The 17,658-nt window shown below is 43.7% G+C and overlaps 2 protein-coding genes across 5 annotated transcripts in view; one reads left to right on the plus strand and one right to left on the minus strand.

Moving 5' to 3' along the window:
* Nucleotides 1-9,771: 9,771 nt before the first annotated feature.
* LOC106560232 (biogenesis of lysosome-related organelles complex-1 subunit 2) lies at nucleotides 9,772-13,883 on the minus strand. The gene is made up of 5 exons (XM_014122876.3): nucleotides 13,661-13,883; nucleotides 12,977-13,093; nucleotides 12,700-12,819; nucleotides 12,480-12,584; nucleotides 9,772-12,042 (listed from the first exon to the last, which is right to left on the minus strand). Exons 1-5 carry the CDS (start codon nucleotides 13,839-13,841, stop codon nucleotides 12,011-12,013), a joined length of 555 nt encoding a protein of 184 aa, XP_013978351.1. The 5' UTR covers nucleotides 13,842-13,883; the 3' UTR covers nucleotides 9,772-12,010.
* A 79-nt stretch (nucleotides 13,884-13,962) lies between these two features.
* Nucleotides 13,963-17,658, plus strand: part of LOC106560231 (ubiquitin carboxyl-terminal hydrolase 24) — a 37,561-nt gene continuing 33,865 nt past the window's right edge. For all 4 annotated transcript variants that reach the window (XM_014122872.3, XM_014122873.3, XM_014122874.3 and 1 more), the window contains exon 1: nucleotides 13,963-14,662. In XM_014122872.3, the coding sequence (XP_013978347.2) occupies nucleotides 14,390-14,662 (273 nt within the window). In that variant the 5' untranslated portion in view covers nucleotides 13,963-14,389. The remainder of the gene's footprint in view (nucleotides 14,663-17,658) is intronic.

Raw genomic sequence — 17,658 nt, forward strand, 5'->3', positions numbered from 1 at the left:
TTATCACTTGTGAATGATGCCCAACTTAAGGCAAGAAATAGCACATGCATTTTTCCAATCATAGTCACACACCTCATGTAGCCTAGCCCACAGGTCTATATCTTTTGATAAGGTTTGTATCAAGACTAAAGTGGCCAAATAGCTTCTTAAAATTAAGCACAGTGTATTCGGGAAAGTATTCAGACCCTTTGATTTTTTCCACATTTCTTTACATTGCAGCATTATTTTAAAATGTATTAAATTGTATTTTTTCCCCCTCATCAATCTATACACAATACCCATAATGACAAAGCAAAAACAGGTTTAAACATTTTTGCAGATGTATTAAAAATAAAAAAACTTAAATATCACATTTACGTAAGTATTCAGACCCTTTACCCAGTACTTTGTTGAAACACCTTTGGCAGTGATTACAGGCCCGAGTCTTCTTGAGTATGACCCTACAAGCTTGGCACACCTGTATTTGGGGAGTTGCTCCCATTCTCCTATGCAGATCCTCTCAAGCTCTGTCAGGTTGGATGGGGAGCGTTGCTGCACAGCTATTTTCAGGTCTCTCCAAAGATGTTCAATCAGGTTCAAGTCTGACTGTGGCCACTCAAGGACATTCAGAGACTTGTCCTGAAGCCACTCCTGTATTGTCTTGGCTGTGTGCTTAGGGTCATTGTTCTGTTGGAAGGTGAACCTTCGCCCCAGTCTGAGGTCCTGAGCAGGTTTTCATCAAGGATCTCTCTGTACTTTGCTCCGTTCATCTTTCCCTCGATCCTGACTAGTATCCTAGTCCCTGCCACAACCATGCTTCACCATAGGGATGGTGCCAGGTTTCCTCCAGACGTGACGCTTGGCATTCAGGCCAAAGAGTTCGATCTTGGTTTCATCAGACCAGATAAACTTGTTTCTCATGGTCTGAGAGTCCTTTAGGTGCCTTTTGGCAAACTCCAAGCGGGCTGTCATGTGCCTTTTTACTCTACCATAAAGGCGTGATTGGTGGAGTGCTGCAGAGATGGTTGTCCATCTGGAAGGTTATCCCATCTCCACAGAGGAACTCTGGAGCTCTGTCAGAGTGACCATTGGGTTCTTGGTCACCTCCCTGACCAAAGTCCTTCTCCCCTGTGTCACGTCCTGACCATAGTGAGTGTTATTTTCTATGGTAGTAATGGTCAGGGCGTGACAGGGGGTGTTTGTCTGGGTTTTGTATGTCTATGTTTTGGTTCTAGGTTTGCATTTCTATGTTGGTGGTGTTTGGCATGACCTCCAATTAGAGGCAGCAGGTTGTCGTTGTCTCTAATTGGAGGTCCTATTTAAGTTAGGTTTGTTCCACAGGTGTTTGTGGGTGATTGTTCTTCGTGAGGTTATTGTTCCTCCAGCGTCACGGTTTGTTGTTTTGTATATACTTGTAGTGTTTAATGGTTGCATTCGGTTTCACTGATTTAATAAAACATGTGGAACTACGAAAACGCTGCATCTTGGTCCGCTCTTTCAAACAGCTGGGGGGAGGTGGAGGTGGAGGTGGAGGAGAAGTTATTTAAATAATTTATCACATGTTGGTTTGAGGTCTGAAAACAGATAACAACCAGAAGGACATCAGGCCAGTATCTCACAGCTAGAAGGAGGAATGGACACAGAGCTTTGGTTTTTAAACCTGGAGGGGTCTGGAGTCTAATAACAGTTTGATGTGATTCGTGGCTATAATATATAGACAGCCAAGCTAACCTAACACTATAGTGAGCTAACAGAGTTAACAGCCCAGCGGGCAAAACTGGCTGATTTATAAAGTCATAGTCAGGTTGTATACACGTTGTATGAGGACATTTTGTTAACATATTTTTTAGAAACCAGAAGACATCTTTATCTGGTTGATAGTAATAAATGGATTTTCTTTGACGTCTTGATGTTGTCATGAAAAAGACGTCTTTACCTGGTTGTGACAGAGACCAGTTGGTTGTAATCTAGTTTTGACGTCTCCTCAACCAGAAAGCGGCGTCATTAAGACACACACACACACCAACTTTAAACGATGATCTAACACCAAACTACTCACACATTTTTATTTTCCTCTCTCAGACAGGAAATGAGAGACTTGTTAACAAAGAAGAGTTATGTGTTTCTCCGTCAGCCATATTACGTGTCAACCACAACAATGACGTGACCACTGACCGACCAGCACTAACTATCTGGACAGAAGATGGCTGCTAGAAACTCTAGAAAGTTCTGCAGGCCAAGCAAGGCACCGTGCTGTTCACTCTGGGGTTAGTGGTGTTCAGTATTTGTCGCCATTTGTTGGTGTCTTGGTGTGAGACATTTTGGAGCATTTAATTTCACACAAACATGCATGTGGTGGAGATGAATACTATGCAAAAGTCCATCTGACCCCTCCCCAGTCTCACTCAGAGGGACTCAGGTACCTGTAGGTCTGAAAGACCTGCTGTGTGTGAGACCTGGTCCCAGTTAGACATGGTGCTCGGACCAGAGATCAAACCATATATCAAAGCAGAAAACCCACACACCCACAAACACAAAGAATACAACTGAGCTTTCCAAGAATTCCTCACTTACCCAACAGTGTGGTGTGGGGTCCCTAAGGATAGGTCTGAAAACCACTGTCCTAGAGTGTGTGATTGTCAGGCTGTGTTTGTCTGTCAATGGGTACACAGATTCATATAAAAGCGTAAACTGTATGGGCACTTAAAGGGACAGCCCCGTGGCACGCAGACAACTCGAGTTGAAACCCAGATGGTCATATATTCTACGCCCTGAAGAAAGTAAGTTGTAGCAACAAGAGAAAATACCATGTTGAAGCATTTATCAACTAGGAGAGAGAGAGAGAGAGAGAGAGAGAGAGAGAGAGAGAGAGAGAGAGAGAGTTACAGTATGAATAATGAGCTGGGACTCCACTGCCTAATGAGAGAGACCTGCTTTACGTTAAATTAGCCCCTTCAAAAAACACACGCAATCACTCAATACAGCAAACACACACACACACTCACAGGATACCGGTGCAGGAGGCCATATCTGCTCTGATAATCTGTTGCCCCTGGCAATGGGATCAGATGTGCTTTGCTCCAGGACAGCTAATCAACAACAGAGAGAGAGAGAGGGGGAGGGGGGGATGGGAGAAGAGAGACATAAAGTGGGAGAGAGACAGAAAAATCAACATAGAAAGAGAGGGACATGTATAGTCTATAGAAAGCTTGTCCGATATTTAAGTTCAGCGAGGGGCTGTGGCAAGGGTGCAGAGGTGTGTCCCTGTTCTCTCTGCTACCGCACAGCAAGCGGTACAGAGGCACCAAGTCTAGAACCAACAGGACAATAAGCAGTTTCTCCCCAGTTTCTAAGCCATAACACTGTTAAATAGTTAGTTAAATAGTTAACCGAACAACTACCCAGACTACCTGCACTGACCCTTTTTGCACTAACTTTGACTCACCACATACGCTGCTGCTACTGTTTATTATCTATCCTGTTGCCTAGTCACTTTATTCCTAATTCCTATTCATACCACTTAAATTCTAAATGGATTACATTTCTTTTTCCTCACCCATCTACACACAATACCCCATAAGGACAAAGTGAGAACATGTTGAGAAATGTTTGCCAATTTATTGAAAATGAAATACAGAAATTACTCATTTACATATATTTTCACACCCCTTTGCTATGACACTCCAAACTGAGCTCAGGTGCATCCATTTTCCTTTGATCATCCTTGATACGTCACTACAGCTTGATTGGAGTCCCCCTGTGGCCAATTCATTTGTTTGGACACGTGTAGTACAAGGAATTGCAGGTTCTGTGGGTCGAGCGGGCATGAGGCAAGGGATTGTGACGAGCCAAAGGCTTGCCACGGGTGTGGCTCGGTTACACACCTGTGGCAGAATTGCCCGGCTCGTCACGGGTCATATGCATCTGCAGCTGGAGGGGGAGCAGGTGCGGGGGATGGGGGAAGTAGAGGAGGAGGAGCGGACATGGGATTTCGAACAGGATCGGAAGGGAAGACAACAAGGAAAGAGGAGGAAAAGGTGCCGAGAGGAGCGGTTGAAGGAGAGGAGGAGAAGGAACCGAGAGGAGAGGGAGCTGTTGAAGGACAGGAGGAGTAGGAGGAGGTGGAAAAGGTGTTGAGAGGAGAGGGAGCTGTTGAAGGAGAGGAGGAGCAGGAGGAGGTGGAAAAGGTGTTGAGAGGAGAGGGAGCTGTTGAAGGAGAGGAGGAGCAGGAGGAGGTGGAAAAGGTGTTGAGAGGAGAGGGAGCTGTTGAAGGAGAGGAGGAGCAGGAGGAGGTGGAAAAGGTGTTGAGAGGAGAGGGAGCTGTTGAAGGAGAGGAGGAGCAGGTGGAGGTGGAAAAGGTGTTGAGAGGAGAGGGAGCTGTTGAAGGAGAGGAGGAGCAGGAGGAGGTGGAAAAGGTGTTGAGAGGAGAGGGAGCTGTTGAAGGAGAGGAGGAGCAGGAGGAGGTGGAAAAGGTGTTGAGAGGAGAGGGAGCTGTTGAAGGAGAGGAGGAGCAGGTGGAGGTGGAAAAGGTGTTGAGAGGAGAGGGAGCTGTTGAAGGAGAGGAGGAGCAGGAGGAGGTGGAAAAGGTGTTGAGAGGAGAGGGAGCTGTTGAAGGAGAGGAGGAGCAGGGGGAGGTGGAAAAGGTGTTGAGAGGAGAGGGAGTGGTTGAAGGAGAGGAGGAGCAGGAGGAGGTGGAAAAGATGTTGAGAGGAGAGTAAGTGGTTGAAGGAGAGGAGGAGCAGGAGGAGGACGGACACAGGAGAGTGGAGGGACCAGAAAGGACAGCAGCGGAGAAGCAGAAGACTGAGAAGGAATCGGAGGTGGGACCAGAAGGAGAGGTGGAGGGGGGAGAGACAGTGAGGCATCAACTGCCCGAGTAGAGGAGATGAGAGGGTTGGTGGAGGGGCTGGCGAGGGTGGGGATAGGGTCATGCCGATTTCTCCTCCAAACAGGAGGACGAGGAGGAAGGGGCGCTTGGACAACAGGGGGAGAGGGGGTGGTAAAGGGGGGGGGGGGGGCTAAGCAGGAGCTGGCAAGGGGGGGAACAGGTTTTCTCCCTTGCCGCGGTCTCCTCCGAGAAGGAAGATAAGGGTGGAAGAGCTGGAGATGGGAGAGGGTGAAGTTTCGGAGCCCTGGGTGGCCCCCTCTTCGCCTTCTCTTTCACCCCTGTCTGAGATAGACCTCCCAGGCATGGCCCAGGGTTGGGCAATGGAGGGGGAACCAAGCTTCCTGTTTGGGGATGCGGGGTCCTCGGTCAAGAGCCCGGAGGGAGGCAGGGTGGTGGATTTTGGAGTGAAGCACATGATGCGGGTTGCGCAGGTGCCGGGCGCCGGTCCTGCATCCAAGGGTGAGGGTATGGTGGTTGAAGGGGGGGAGTTAGGAGTGGAGGAGACGTCCTCGTCGGTCGGGTGAGATTTTTTCTTTGGGGTGCTTATGGGTGGTTTGTATGTGAGAAGGGGAGGGAAGATGCTCCCCTGATTATTGTTTCGGTTATGGTTTATTAGTTTTGAAATATCCATTTGGATTTTGGTATATAATTGATTTTGTTTGAATCATTGGAGGTTCTTGTATGAGAATTGATGGTAATAAATACTTTAGTAAAAAAATATATTTTTTAAATCTGTAAATCTCTGAGATAGAATTGTGATGAGGCATACAGTACCAGTCAAAACATTTGGACACACCTACTCATTCAACGGTTTTTTATTTTTTTACTATTTTCTACATTGTAGAATAGTGAAGACATCAAATCTATGAAATAACACATATGGAATCATGTAGTAACCCAAAAAGTGTTAAACAAATCAAAATATATTTTACATTTGACATTCTTCAAAGTAGCCACCCTTTGCCTTGACAGCTTTGCACACACTTGGCATTCTAAAAAACAGCTTTATGAGTTAGTCACCTGGAATACATTTCAATTAACAGGTATGCCTTGTTAAAAGTTAATTTGTGGAATTTCTTTCCTTCTTAATGTGTTTGAGCTAATCAGTTGTGTTGTGACAAGGTAGGGGTGGTATACAGAAGCAAGCCCTATTTGGTAAAAGAACAAGTCCATATTATGGCAATAACAGATCAAATAAGCAAAGAGAAATGACAGTCCATCATTACTTTAACCTGTCTGGGCCAGTGGGACGTTTGCGTCCCACCCTAGTCAACAGCCAGTGGAATCTCGTCGCGCGAAATACAAATACCTCATAAATGCTATAACTTCAATTTCTCAAACATATGACTATTTTACACCATTTTATAGACACACCTCTCCTGAATTGAACCACGTTGTCCGATTTCAAAAAGGCTTTACAGCAAAAGCAAAACATTAGATTATGTTAGGAGAGTACCCTGCCAAAAATAATCACACTGCCATTTTCAAAGCAACTAGCATGCATCACAAATACCCAAAACACAGCTAAATGCAGCACTAACCTTTGACAATCTTCATCAGATGACACTCCTAGGACATCATGTTACACAATACATGCATTTTCTGTTCGATAAAGTTCATATTTATATATAAAAACAGCATTTTACATCGGCGCGTGACGTTCAGAAAATATTTTCCCCCAAATGCTTCCGGTGAATCAGTGCTACAATTTACAAAATTACTATTCGAAAACATTGTTAAAATGTAATATTGTCATTCAAAGAATTATAGATTAACATCTCGTGAATGCAATCGCATTGCCAGATTTAAAAATAACTTTACTGGGAAATCACACTTTGCAATAAATGAGGTGCTATGCTCAGAAAAATAGGCTAGGCGATACAGGTTAGCGCCATCTTGGAACCATCTAAAATCAAATATACTATTGTAAATATTCCCTTACCTTTGATTATCTTCATCAGAAGGCACTTCCAGGCATCCCAGGTCCACAACAAATGTAGTTTTGTTTGAAAAAGTTAATAATTTATGTCCCAATAGCTCCTTCTTGTTAGCGCGTTCCGAAGGCTACTCATAATGTACGAGGCGCGTGGGATTTGTTGTCACGAATGTGCAAAAAATATATATTTACGTTCGTTCAAACATGTCAAACGTTGTATAACATAAATCTTTAGGGCCTTTTTTAATCAGAGCTTCAATAATATTCAAGGCGGACGATTGCATTGTCTTACTAAACGTTTCGGAACGAAAGGGTACCCACGGGCACCCGCATCATAGTAATAATGGCCCTCCCCTTATGACCAACTTTCCAGGCCTCTCGTTCGGTCAGTTTTTACCGGAGAAGACTCAAACCACTTTGTAAAGACTGTTGACATCTAGTGGAAGCCTTAGGAAGTGCTAAATGAATCCTAACTCACGGTGTGTTTCATAGGCAAAGTGTTGAAGGTGATTCCACAAATCCGATTTCCACTTCCTGCATGGAATCTTCTCAGGTTTTGGCCTACCATATGAGTTCTGTTATACTCACAGACACCATTCAAACAGTTTTAGAACCTTTAGAGTGTTTTCTATCCAAATCTACTAATTATATGCATATTCTAGTTACTGGGCAGGAGTAGTAACCAGATTAAATCGGGTACGTTTTTTATCCGGCCGTGCAAATACTGCCCCCTAGCCCCAACAGGTTTTAAGACATGAAGGTCAGTCAATCCTGAAAATGTCAAGAACTGAAAGTTTCTTCAAGTGCAGTCGCAAAAACCATCAAGCACTATGATGAAACTGGGTCTCATGAGGACAGCCACAAGAAAGGAAGACCCAGAGTTACCTCTGCTGCAGAGGATAAGTTCATTAGTTAACTGCACCTCAAATAAATGCTTCACAGAGTTCAAGTAACAGACACATCTCAACATCAACTATTCAGAGGAGACTGCGTGAATCAGGCTTCATGGTCGAATTGCTTGAAAGAAACCACTACTAATGGACACCAATAAGAAAAGACTTGCTAGGGCCAAGAAACACGAGCAATGGACATTAGACCGATGGAAATCTGTCCTTTGGTCTGATGAGTCCAAATTTGAGATTTTGGGTTCCAACCAACGTGTCTCTACTCTACGGAGTAGATGAACAGATGATCTCCGCATGTGTGGTTCCCACCATGAAGTATGGAGGAGGAGGTAAGATGGTGCTTTACTGCTGACACTGTCAGTGATTTATTTAGAATTCAAGGCACACTTAACCAGCATGGCTACCACAGCATTCTGCAGAGATACGCCATCCCATCTGGTTTGCACTTAGTGGCACTATCATTTGTTTTTCAACAGGACAATGTGTAAAGGTTATTTGACCAAGGAGAGTGATGGAGTGCTGCATCAGATGACCTGGCCTCACAATCACCCAACCTCAACCCAATTGTTATGGTTTGGGATGAGAGTGAAGGAAAAGCAGCCAACAAGTGCTCAGCATATGTGGGAACTTCTTCAAGACTGTTGAAAAGCATTCCAAGAGAATTCCAAGAGGTGCAAAGGTGTCATCAAGGCAAAGGGTGGCTACTTTGAAAAATATAAAATATATTTTGATTTGGTTAACACTTTTTTGGTTACTACATTATTCCATATGTGTTATTTCATAGTTTTGATTTCTTCACTATTATTCTACAATGTCGAAAATAGTACAAAAATAAAGGAAAACCCTTGAATGAGTAGGTGTCCAAACTTTTGACTGGTACTGTATATCTGAGGAAGGGTAAACAACTAGTTCTAGAGTGTTGAAAGTTTCAAGGGCACTGTGGTCTCCATCACTGGGAAATTGAAAAATATCTGGAACTACCCAGACTCTGCCTAGAGCTGACCATCTGACCAAACTGAGCAACCGGGGTAGAAGGACCTTGGTCAGAGAGGTGACCAAGAACCCAATGACCACTCTGACAGAACTACAGAGTTCCTTGGCTGAGATGGGAGAACCGGCCCGAAGGACAACAGTCTCTACAGCACTTCACCAATCTGGGCTTTATGGGAGAGCGGCCAGACGGAAGCTACTCCTGAGAAAAAGGCACGATGACACGCCGGAAGTTTGCAAAAGGGCACTTGAAAGACAGATCATAAAGCAAAAGATTCACTCTTGGCCTTAATGCAAAGTGCTATGTCTGGAGTAAACCAGGCACAGCTCATCACCTGTCTAACACCATCCCTACCGTGAAGCATGGTGGTGGGAGCATCATGCTAAGGGTATACTTTTCAGCGGCAGGGACTGGGAAACTGGTAAGGATGAATGGAGCCAAACACAAGCAAATCCTTCATGAGAACCTGCTTCAGAGTGGAAACGATTTTGGCGAAGATTTAGATTCCAACAGGACAATGACCCCAAGCATACAGCCAAAGCAATGCTGGAATGTCTTCAGAACAAGAACGTACCTCAGTGAAAATTTGTGGAAAGACTTGTAGATTGCTTTTCACCACCGCTCCCCAATCAAACTTAACAGAACTTGAGAAAATCTACAAGGAAATCCAGATTAGCAAAGCTCTCGAGTGGCGCAGCGGTCTTTGGCACTGCATCTCAGTGCTACAGTTGTCACTAAAGACTCTGGTTCGATTCCAGGCTGTATCACAAGTGGCTGTGATTGGGAGTCCCATAGGGCGGTGCACAATTGGCCCAGTGTCGTCTGGGGTTAGGGTTTGGCCGGGGTAGGCCGTCATTGTAAATAAGAATTTGTTCTTAACTGACTTTAGTTAAATAAAAAATAGACATACAAGACTGCCAAAAGTGCTTCTACAAAGTATTGGCTCAGTGTATACTTTTGTAAATTTCATTTTCAATAAAATGTTATAAAAACTTGTCCAGTTTGTCATTATAAGGTATTGTGTAGAAGAGTGGACCCAGAGTAGCCAAGGGAGGTGATAGGTGGAAATGGGGAGGATACAAAGTAATACTTTAATATATTACAGATGCAGGATTTCAGGATACATGGTTTGTCTCAAACAGTTGTCAATAGCAGCAACATTAATGATACAAAAACTCATAAAAATGACAGACGATGGCAAGTGTAAAGCTCAGCCCCTCAATAGGGTTCCTACTGCAGCTAATACTAGGCCTAAATACTAAAACATATCTTGGGATTACCCCTTTTTCCAGTTTTAAACAGAGTCCAACTGTCCCCTTAGCAGAACTAAAGAGTCTACAACGTCCTAAAGCAACTGCCTGTACATACATGATGCAACAAACTGCTATGGCGCACAGGGTAAAAAAGGAAAGCATTTATCACTGTACACCTCAACTCCGCCCACACGTGCTAAACAATGAGAATGAGCATTTAATGACAACGACTTTACTTTGTTAATTAGACCAGGTAAGAGGATGGAAACTATGATTGAAGTTACTGGCATTCATTAGCTTAAATAACCATATTTAGTCATTTACACTTAGTTTACAAGACAGTGCCACATCTAATACAGGGGTGTAAAACTCATTCCATGGAGGGCCTAGTGTCTGCAGGTTTTGGGGTTTTACTTTCAATTAAGCCCTAGAGAACCAGGTGTGGGGAGTTCATTACTAATTAGCAACCCTAATTCATCAATGAAGTACAAGGGAGGAGCGAAAACCCGCTGCCACTTGGCCGGCCCTCCATGGCATGAATTTGACGCCTGTGATCTAACAGAACAAAGCATGGGTGAACTACACGCTAATTATCTAACACAGCACACCTGGCTTAAACCTGAACAACCAACTCAGTAGCAAACAATAAAGGGCAGGAACACCTACACTGGTAGATAGCTATGCATGGCAACGGACTAGTACACTTTATATAAACCACACTTTAAGCATCTTAGATAATATCAACTAAAGACCTTTAAAATGGTGATGAGGTCAGTCTAAGGCTGTCTGATCACAATAATTGTTTTTATTTAAATCCATTTTGAATTCTGGCTGTAACACAACAAAAGTAGGAAATAGTCAAGGGATAGGAATACTTTCTGAAGGCAATGCATGTACATATCTACCCGGTACATCGACTCGCTACTGGTACCTAGTGTATGTAGCCAAGTTATCATTATTTATTGTGTATTTATTATTACTTGTATTTATCTTTCTCTGCATTGTTGAGAAGGACCTGTAAGTAAGCATTTCACTGTTAGTGTACACTTTTTACAAAGCATGTGACCAATAGAATTATATTTCTGTAGTTGTTTAGGGCACTAGAGGGATTCTGAGTGTGGGTTTGGTTGTAGCGGTAGTCTGTGTGTGTGGATGGTTAGGACTCCCCCCGACTTGCCTCGTTAAATAAAAGAAATACAAATGGGGGGGATCTGTGTGTTGATTAGGTTCCAGGGCATATTTCTGTCTAAATGTCATGTGAATCAATAATGTTCTCTGGGAGATCATCACCACACTGTCTCTGATTAATTAAATGTACCCCAAATCTTACAAACACACACACACAGGATTGCAGTATGAACATGGAGTACCGTTGCCATCTGCTGGTGAAATGACAGTTTTTTTGATAAATGTATTTTCAGTTCAAAGTTAATGTTTTTAGATGATACATTTTACACATGCTACAATCACATGTATGACAATGATTAAGAGACCGTAGCATTCACCCAAATCAACAAAATATAAAGGTCATTTTGTCATGTTAATTCAGTAATTCATGTTAATTCAGTGATGCCAGCAGCACAGGAAAACATTTAAAGAAGATCAAGTCCTTCAGTCAAAGTGAATTTGGTTGTCATCTGTGTAACTAACTTCTAGGTTAGGAGGGTGGTGATTCTACAGTTGTGTGCACCCAGCAGGGGACAATTCAGGATAAACTCATTAAATCCAGGAAGTGAATTGCAATTTTGACAGGACTGACAGTGACCTGTAATGTTACCAACAGGAATATGGACACAAACTACCCAAAGCGCCATCTATACCTGGTATTAAGATGCAACTTAAATGATCCAACCAAAATGATAATGCTAGGTGTAACATCTGGGATATTCCTCCGACCAACCCCAGGGTGCCCCATTCCTCTCTATATCAGGCATATGTTGTAGAGGTGTGGGTCTGCTTCCTCAGATCATATATGTTAGGTTTGGTCTACAGCTTGGGTGAAGGAGGACCAGTAACCCTCAGGCCTCCAACAACTTCCTCCTTCCATAATCCTCCTCCTCATCGCTTCTCCAGTTTTTTGAACTTGGCCTCTGCAGAGAAACAGAAAAAGAGATGAACTCACTCACCTTCCTGCAGTTAGTCACACACAGGAGAAGTGTATTTTTAGCTGTTGATTTGGGACAGTGTGCTAGCGCTCTCTGCTGTTGGAGCTCAGGGTGGAGAGGTAAACTCAAATAGCAGAGGGCACTCTCAGGGTGTCCTAAATCAAATCCCTAACATTAATGTTGAGCTGAACACTGGATCATGGCTATTATTAGTACATCTACAATAGAGACTAATAACAGATGCCATAGAAACTCAATGAAAATATAGATATTTATTTATATCGACCACTTCAGTCAGTCTGGTGAGGGTTACACACTGGAACTCAGTAGGCTCTTCTCCCCTTACAGCCCTGGTATAAATATAGACCTGCAATATGACGATATGGTCTGTCTCCACAGGCATGCTACTGTGTGTGTGTTACCCAGTTTCTTGGAGTAGGTGTCCAGTTTGTAAGCAGCCTGCTCCAGAGAAGACACTTGTTCCTCTATTTGATTTATCTGGTCTAAGTAGGGCTGCAGGCTGGCGTCTGCAACACACACAATTCTTTTTTAAAAAGTCAGCTAAATTAAGGTTATATTTTGTTTTCGTAAAGACCTATGAGAATTTCGTCCCCTTCATGTCTGATGGACTAATAAACATACACTTATGGTTGAGGTCCTGCAGGTTCCTGCTGATGTTGATGCTGATGTCTTTCATCTCCATGTACTTCAGACTGGTCAGCTTGTTCATGTTCTCCAGTAGATGGTAGTCCTCACAGGTGCCTGGGAAGAGGAAAACGGGGGAACATGATAATTACATTTTCTCCACAACAGGAGATTCTTATGACAGTTGTTATCCTGAAGACAAGACAGTATATAGTATGTGACTATATAGGCCTGTATAGACAACATAGATGGACAGACAGACAGATATTCAGACCAGTGAGTTCTCCTTGTAGGAAGACAGCCATCTTATCGAACATGTCTGTACAGAGTTCATTGATGTCTGGCTCTGCTGGCTCCACGGCCTCCTCTGCAGTCTCCACCCCACCGTCACCTACACACAGACGTATAGTAGTTACACCATTTTCATTTCTGAGAAACAGCCCACCTCCTGATTATGTTGCTGGCCACTCCCTCAGATTTTAACTAACAGGTCTCTAAATTCTCTAAGGAGGAAGGACGAATTTGCCACTCCCTTAGTAGGGCTACTGCATTCTAATGTGTTGGTACTAACACCAAACTCATCTCAGCAGATAGATAAATGGTCACAGAGCAATCAAATAGTTAGATAGCTAAGTTGCTAATCTTCTTCCTTTCAATAACTGAAACAGCGCATCAACTTGCAGTTAGGACTTGTCTTTTCGTCCATCTGTTACCATTTAAGGGCAAATTTGCTCTTGAAGCCAAAACAGCCAACTCAATCTTTAGACGTGAATCAATTGAATTGTAGTACGCTTCTAGAAACATAAATCGCTCTTTCACTTCACATCAAAAATAAATAAATGCAAAACACAATTCAGACCGAGCGTATGTGCTCTTAACGAAGGCCCTTAAGTCCAATTACTTATGTGTAATGGAACTGAGAGTCATGAACACGGGCTAGTTAGCAAGCACCACTCACTGCTGTTGATGATGATGGGCTTCTTGGGCGCCGCAGTCACAACCTCCTGGCCCTCAGAGGCAGTCTCGCCAGGCTCTCCCCGGGGTTCTGAGCTCCCTCCCAGGCTGAGGACGGTGGGATGGGCCAAGGAAACTCTTGAGATGCAGTCCATCTCAGCAGCCTCCTCTCCCGTGGCCGCCATTTTGCATCTACTCCAGTCACATGATACAGAGCTTCACGTGACATTGATTATTTTCCTCCCCCTACAATTCCAAATTCGAGCCACACCCTTTTCCTTGACATGTGCCTTACCATCACACAAACAATACTACCACGATTATTGTAGCTATAGGGTTCCTATTCATATTGACTGATAGTTTTATGTTCTATTGTTTTCAGATTGTTCGAGTGTAACGTTAGTGAGCTCGAGCTTTCCATGCTGTTTTGCCTGTATTCATTTTGCATTATAAACACTTCGAATCAGTGTGAATCATGTTAGTTTGACAAGTGTTTATAGAGTTAGTCAACCTTACGTTATATATGTTTTGGGCTAAAAAGGGGGAAAGAGGGCTCCTCTGTCCGCTGGTCTTGTAATGGGTGGGTCAGGGTGGTGACGCTCTACACAGGAAGCGTCCAGTGAACCATCGTGACAGCCTGTGTGTGACTGTAAACATGGCGCCGTGCACGGTTACAGGGCTGTGCAGTTTTACACCCCGTTTCTAGCTAGCCTGAGACGCACACAACCTAACAATGGAGACAGAAGAGGAGCAACACATGACGACCCTCCTCTGCATGGGTTTCCCAGATCCTGTGGCTATACGCAAGGCGCTACGTCTGGCGAAAAACGACATCAACGAGGCTGTGGCGCTCCTGACCAACGAAAGCCCCGGGCTTGGGTATGGATATGAGCCGATGGAGAGTGGCCCTGCCCCGGGCCCATGCGGAGACGGGGAGACCACCGGGCGGTCTGGGACTGGAGGGTTCGACCCACCTCCCGCTTACCACGATGTGGTGGAGAGCGAGGTAAGGCTGAAGCATGGTAACTCGCTGGTTACGTTAGTTAGCGAGAACACGAAGCTAGTTAGCATCAAAGCTACTAGCTAGCGACGCCGGCTAAATAGGGAGAAAGGGCTCGCTCATAGCATTCCATAGCGCGCTATACTCATGCCTTGCTGTCAAAATAGGGAGGGAAAACCCGCGGCATGCGCGACATAATTTCTCAAAATCGGGCTACAAAATTCGAAAGACCTCGGCTAGTTGAGTTACAAATTCAGTACTTTGATGATCAATATTGAAAATGGGTGCACTAGCCAACATCAGAAACGTAGATTTGCCTAGCTTGTTGGTTACTGTATGTAGTTAGCTATCCCAACGCTTGGGGGAGGGGATATGGTCGTTGCGCGAATCTACATGGGCAAACCAGCGGGTTAGTTTACTTTAAACACCTAGTTAGTGTTTTGCAATAGTTGCCGATAAAGGTCTGCAGAGAGTGAATGTGGTGAACTCCGCACTCTTGGGAAAATGCACGTCTGCCTACAGCTGAGCAGAATGTAATGGAGCAACGCTAGCTGGCTATGTAGCTGTACTAGTGGAGTGAGACGGTGCGATTTCGCAACCGCCTGTGGCTAACCTGATATGGCCATTTTGTGCTAAACATTTTATAATCAAAGCTCTTTTAAATTGTTTGTAGTTCACTGACAACTTGATGTCTCACGTACCCGTCAGAACCACAAGTCTAAATGTCTGAACATCAGCTTGCCAGAAGATACCGACCCTACCTTTACGCTTGTTTACAATGAGCTGCACTGGTGTTGGAACACAGTCATGGTTACATTAAAGTGGAACTGACAGCGTTTTTGCAACATTAAATCTCATAACAAATATGTTAATATAACCCCCCAGGAAGAATATGACCCCCCCCCAGCGAGAACTTACAAATTACCATATCTAAGTGTTCATAAATTCATAAAATGTTTTGGAATCAAATATACTAAGACGTTTGTGAAAATTCTATAGCAATATAGAATGGGAAAGCAGCTGTGCCTTTAATAAATAAATAAAACCTAATAAAAACATCTGTCTTGTCCAGGACCAGAGTCTACGCAGACCGGTGCATCATAGCCAATCAGAGCTACAGTAGGCCCATATGCAAATAAACCATTTGCCACACAGGCCTGCCATAATTCACTTTGAACTGGACTGTCTTTACAGGCAGTTACAACAGCATGATTATAGATCATTAGAACGCATTTGCCAAAAGCCACAAAATACACCTGAATTTCTGCAAATATGTAAATACCGCAGGAGTCCTCTTGGGAACTTCACAGTCCTATTGATCAAACCATGAAAAGGTAGGATCTCTCCCTCAGTTGCCTATGCACATAAACAACAACAAGATCAAAACTAATGCTAGCTAGAGCGAGATGAGGTAAAATCTAATGAGGGAACATTGGATAAACCCTCAAACATTTTCAGCTAGTTGGCCGTCAAAATTGCACTGATAAACGATGGGGAATAGTAGCCTCCTCGTTCTTCTGCAGCTTGCCTACCAATGCATGCTTGTCCCAACCCACTTTTTGACAACTGAATGGGAACTTGCCTTCCCACCCATTTGATCGATGACAAATACATTTGATATGCTAACTGTGGATAACAGTCATTCAAGTTCAGCATAACTAGCTAGCAAAGTGATTCACATTTCTTGCTATGACACCTGCAGCTCTAGCTATAGCCACCGAAAAACGATATGAGGGGGAATAAGTCGGTCACGCACCCACTCCTCCAATGACATGACATCCTCCCAGAAGCTAGCTAGCTAACGTTAGGCTCTGTGTTTTTAGCTTGCTAAATAAATAGCTAGCTACATAAATAAATACGGTAGCCCAGTGGTGTCAAACTCAATCAGCGCACGGGCCATATTTTACAAAAAAAACATGCAACTGCAACCCAAACTGGTCATTGTTTTATTAGAAAAAAATGTATTGCATTTTAACATATTAATACAAAAGAAGAGAAATAATATTTGTCCAGCCTTTGCTGCTTTGCTTGCAGATGTGCATAATCAAAAAGTATTTCATAACTCCAAATAGCAAATTTACCTATAGGTTGTTGTAACATTTAAACTTAGTGTCAATATGTAACGACCCAACCAAATTCACATAGAAATGTGAGTTATAGATCTATCATTCTACTTGAAAGCAAGTCTAAAAGGCGGTAGATCGATTCTACAGTGGGGGAAAAAAGTATTTGATCCCCTGCTGATTTTGTACGTTTGCCCACTTACAAAGAAATGATCAGTCTATAATTTAATGGTAGGTTTATTTGAACAGTGAGAGACAGAATAACAACAACAAAATCCAGAAAACCGCATGTCAAAAATGTTATAAAATGATTACCATTTTAATGAGGGAAATAAGTATTTGACCCCTCTGCAAAACATGACTTAGTACTTGGTGGCAAAACCCTTGTTGGCAATCAGAGGTCAGACGTTTCTTGTAGTTGGCCACCAGGTTTGCAAACATCTCAGGAGGGATTTTGTCCCACACCTCTTTGAAGATCTTCTCCAAGTCATTAAGATTTCGAGGCTGACGTTTGGCAACTCGAACCTTCAGCTCCCTCCACAGATTTTCTATGGGATTAAGGTCTGGAGACTGGCTAGGCCACTCCAGGACCTTAATGTGCTTCTTCTTGAGCCACTCCTTTGTTGCCTTAGCCGTGTGTTTTGGGTCATTGTCATGCTGGAATACCCATCCACAACCCATTTTCAATGCCCTGGCTGAGGGAAGGATGTTCTCACCCAAGATTTGACGGTACATGGCCCCGTCCATCGTCCCTTTGATGCGGTGAAGTTGTCCTGTCCCCTTAGCAGAAAAACACCCCCAAAGCATAATGTTTCCACCTCCATGTTTGACGGTGGGGATGGTGTTCTTGGGGTCATAGGCAGCATTCCTCCTCCTCCAAACACGGCGAGTTGAGTTGATGCCAAAGAGCTCCATTTTGGTCTCATCTGACCATAACAC

Source organism: Salmo salar, chromosome 10 (assembly GCF_965601325.2).
Source record: "Salmo salar chromosome 10, fSalSal1, whole genome shotgun sequence".
Lineage (NCBI taxonomy): Eukaryota > Metazoa > Chordata > Actinopteri > Salmoniformes > Salmonidae > Salmo > Salmo salar.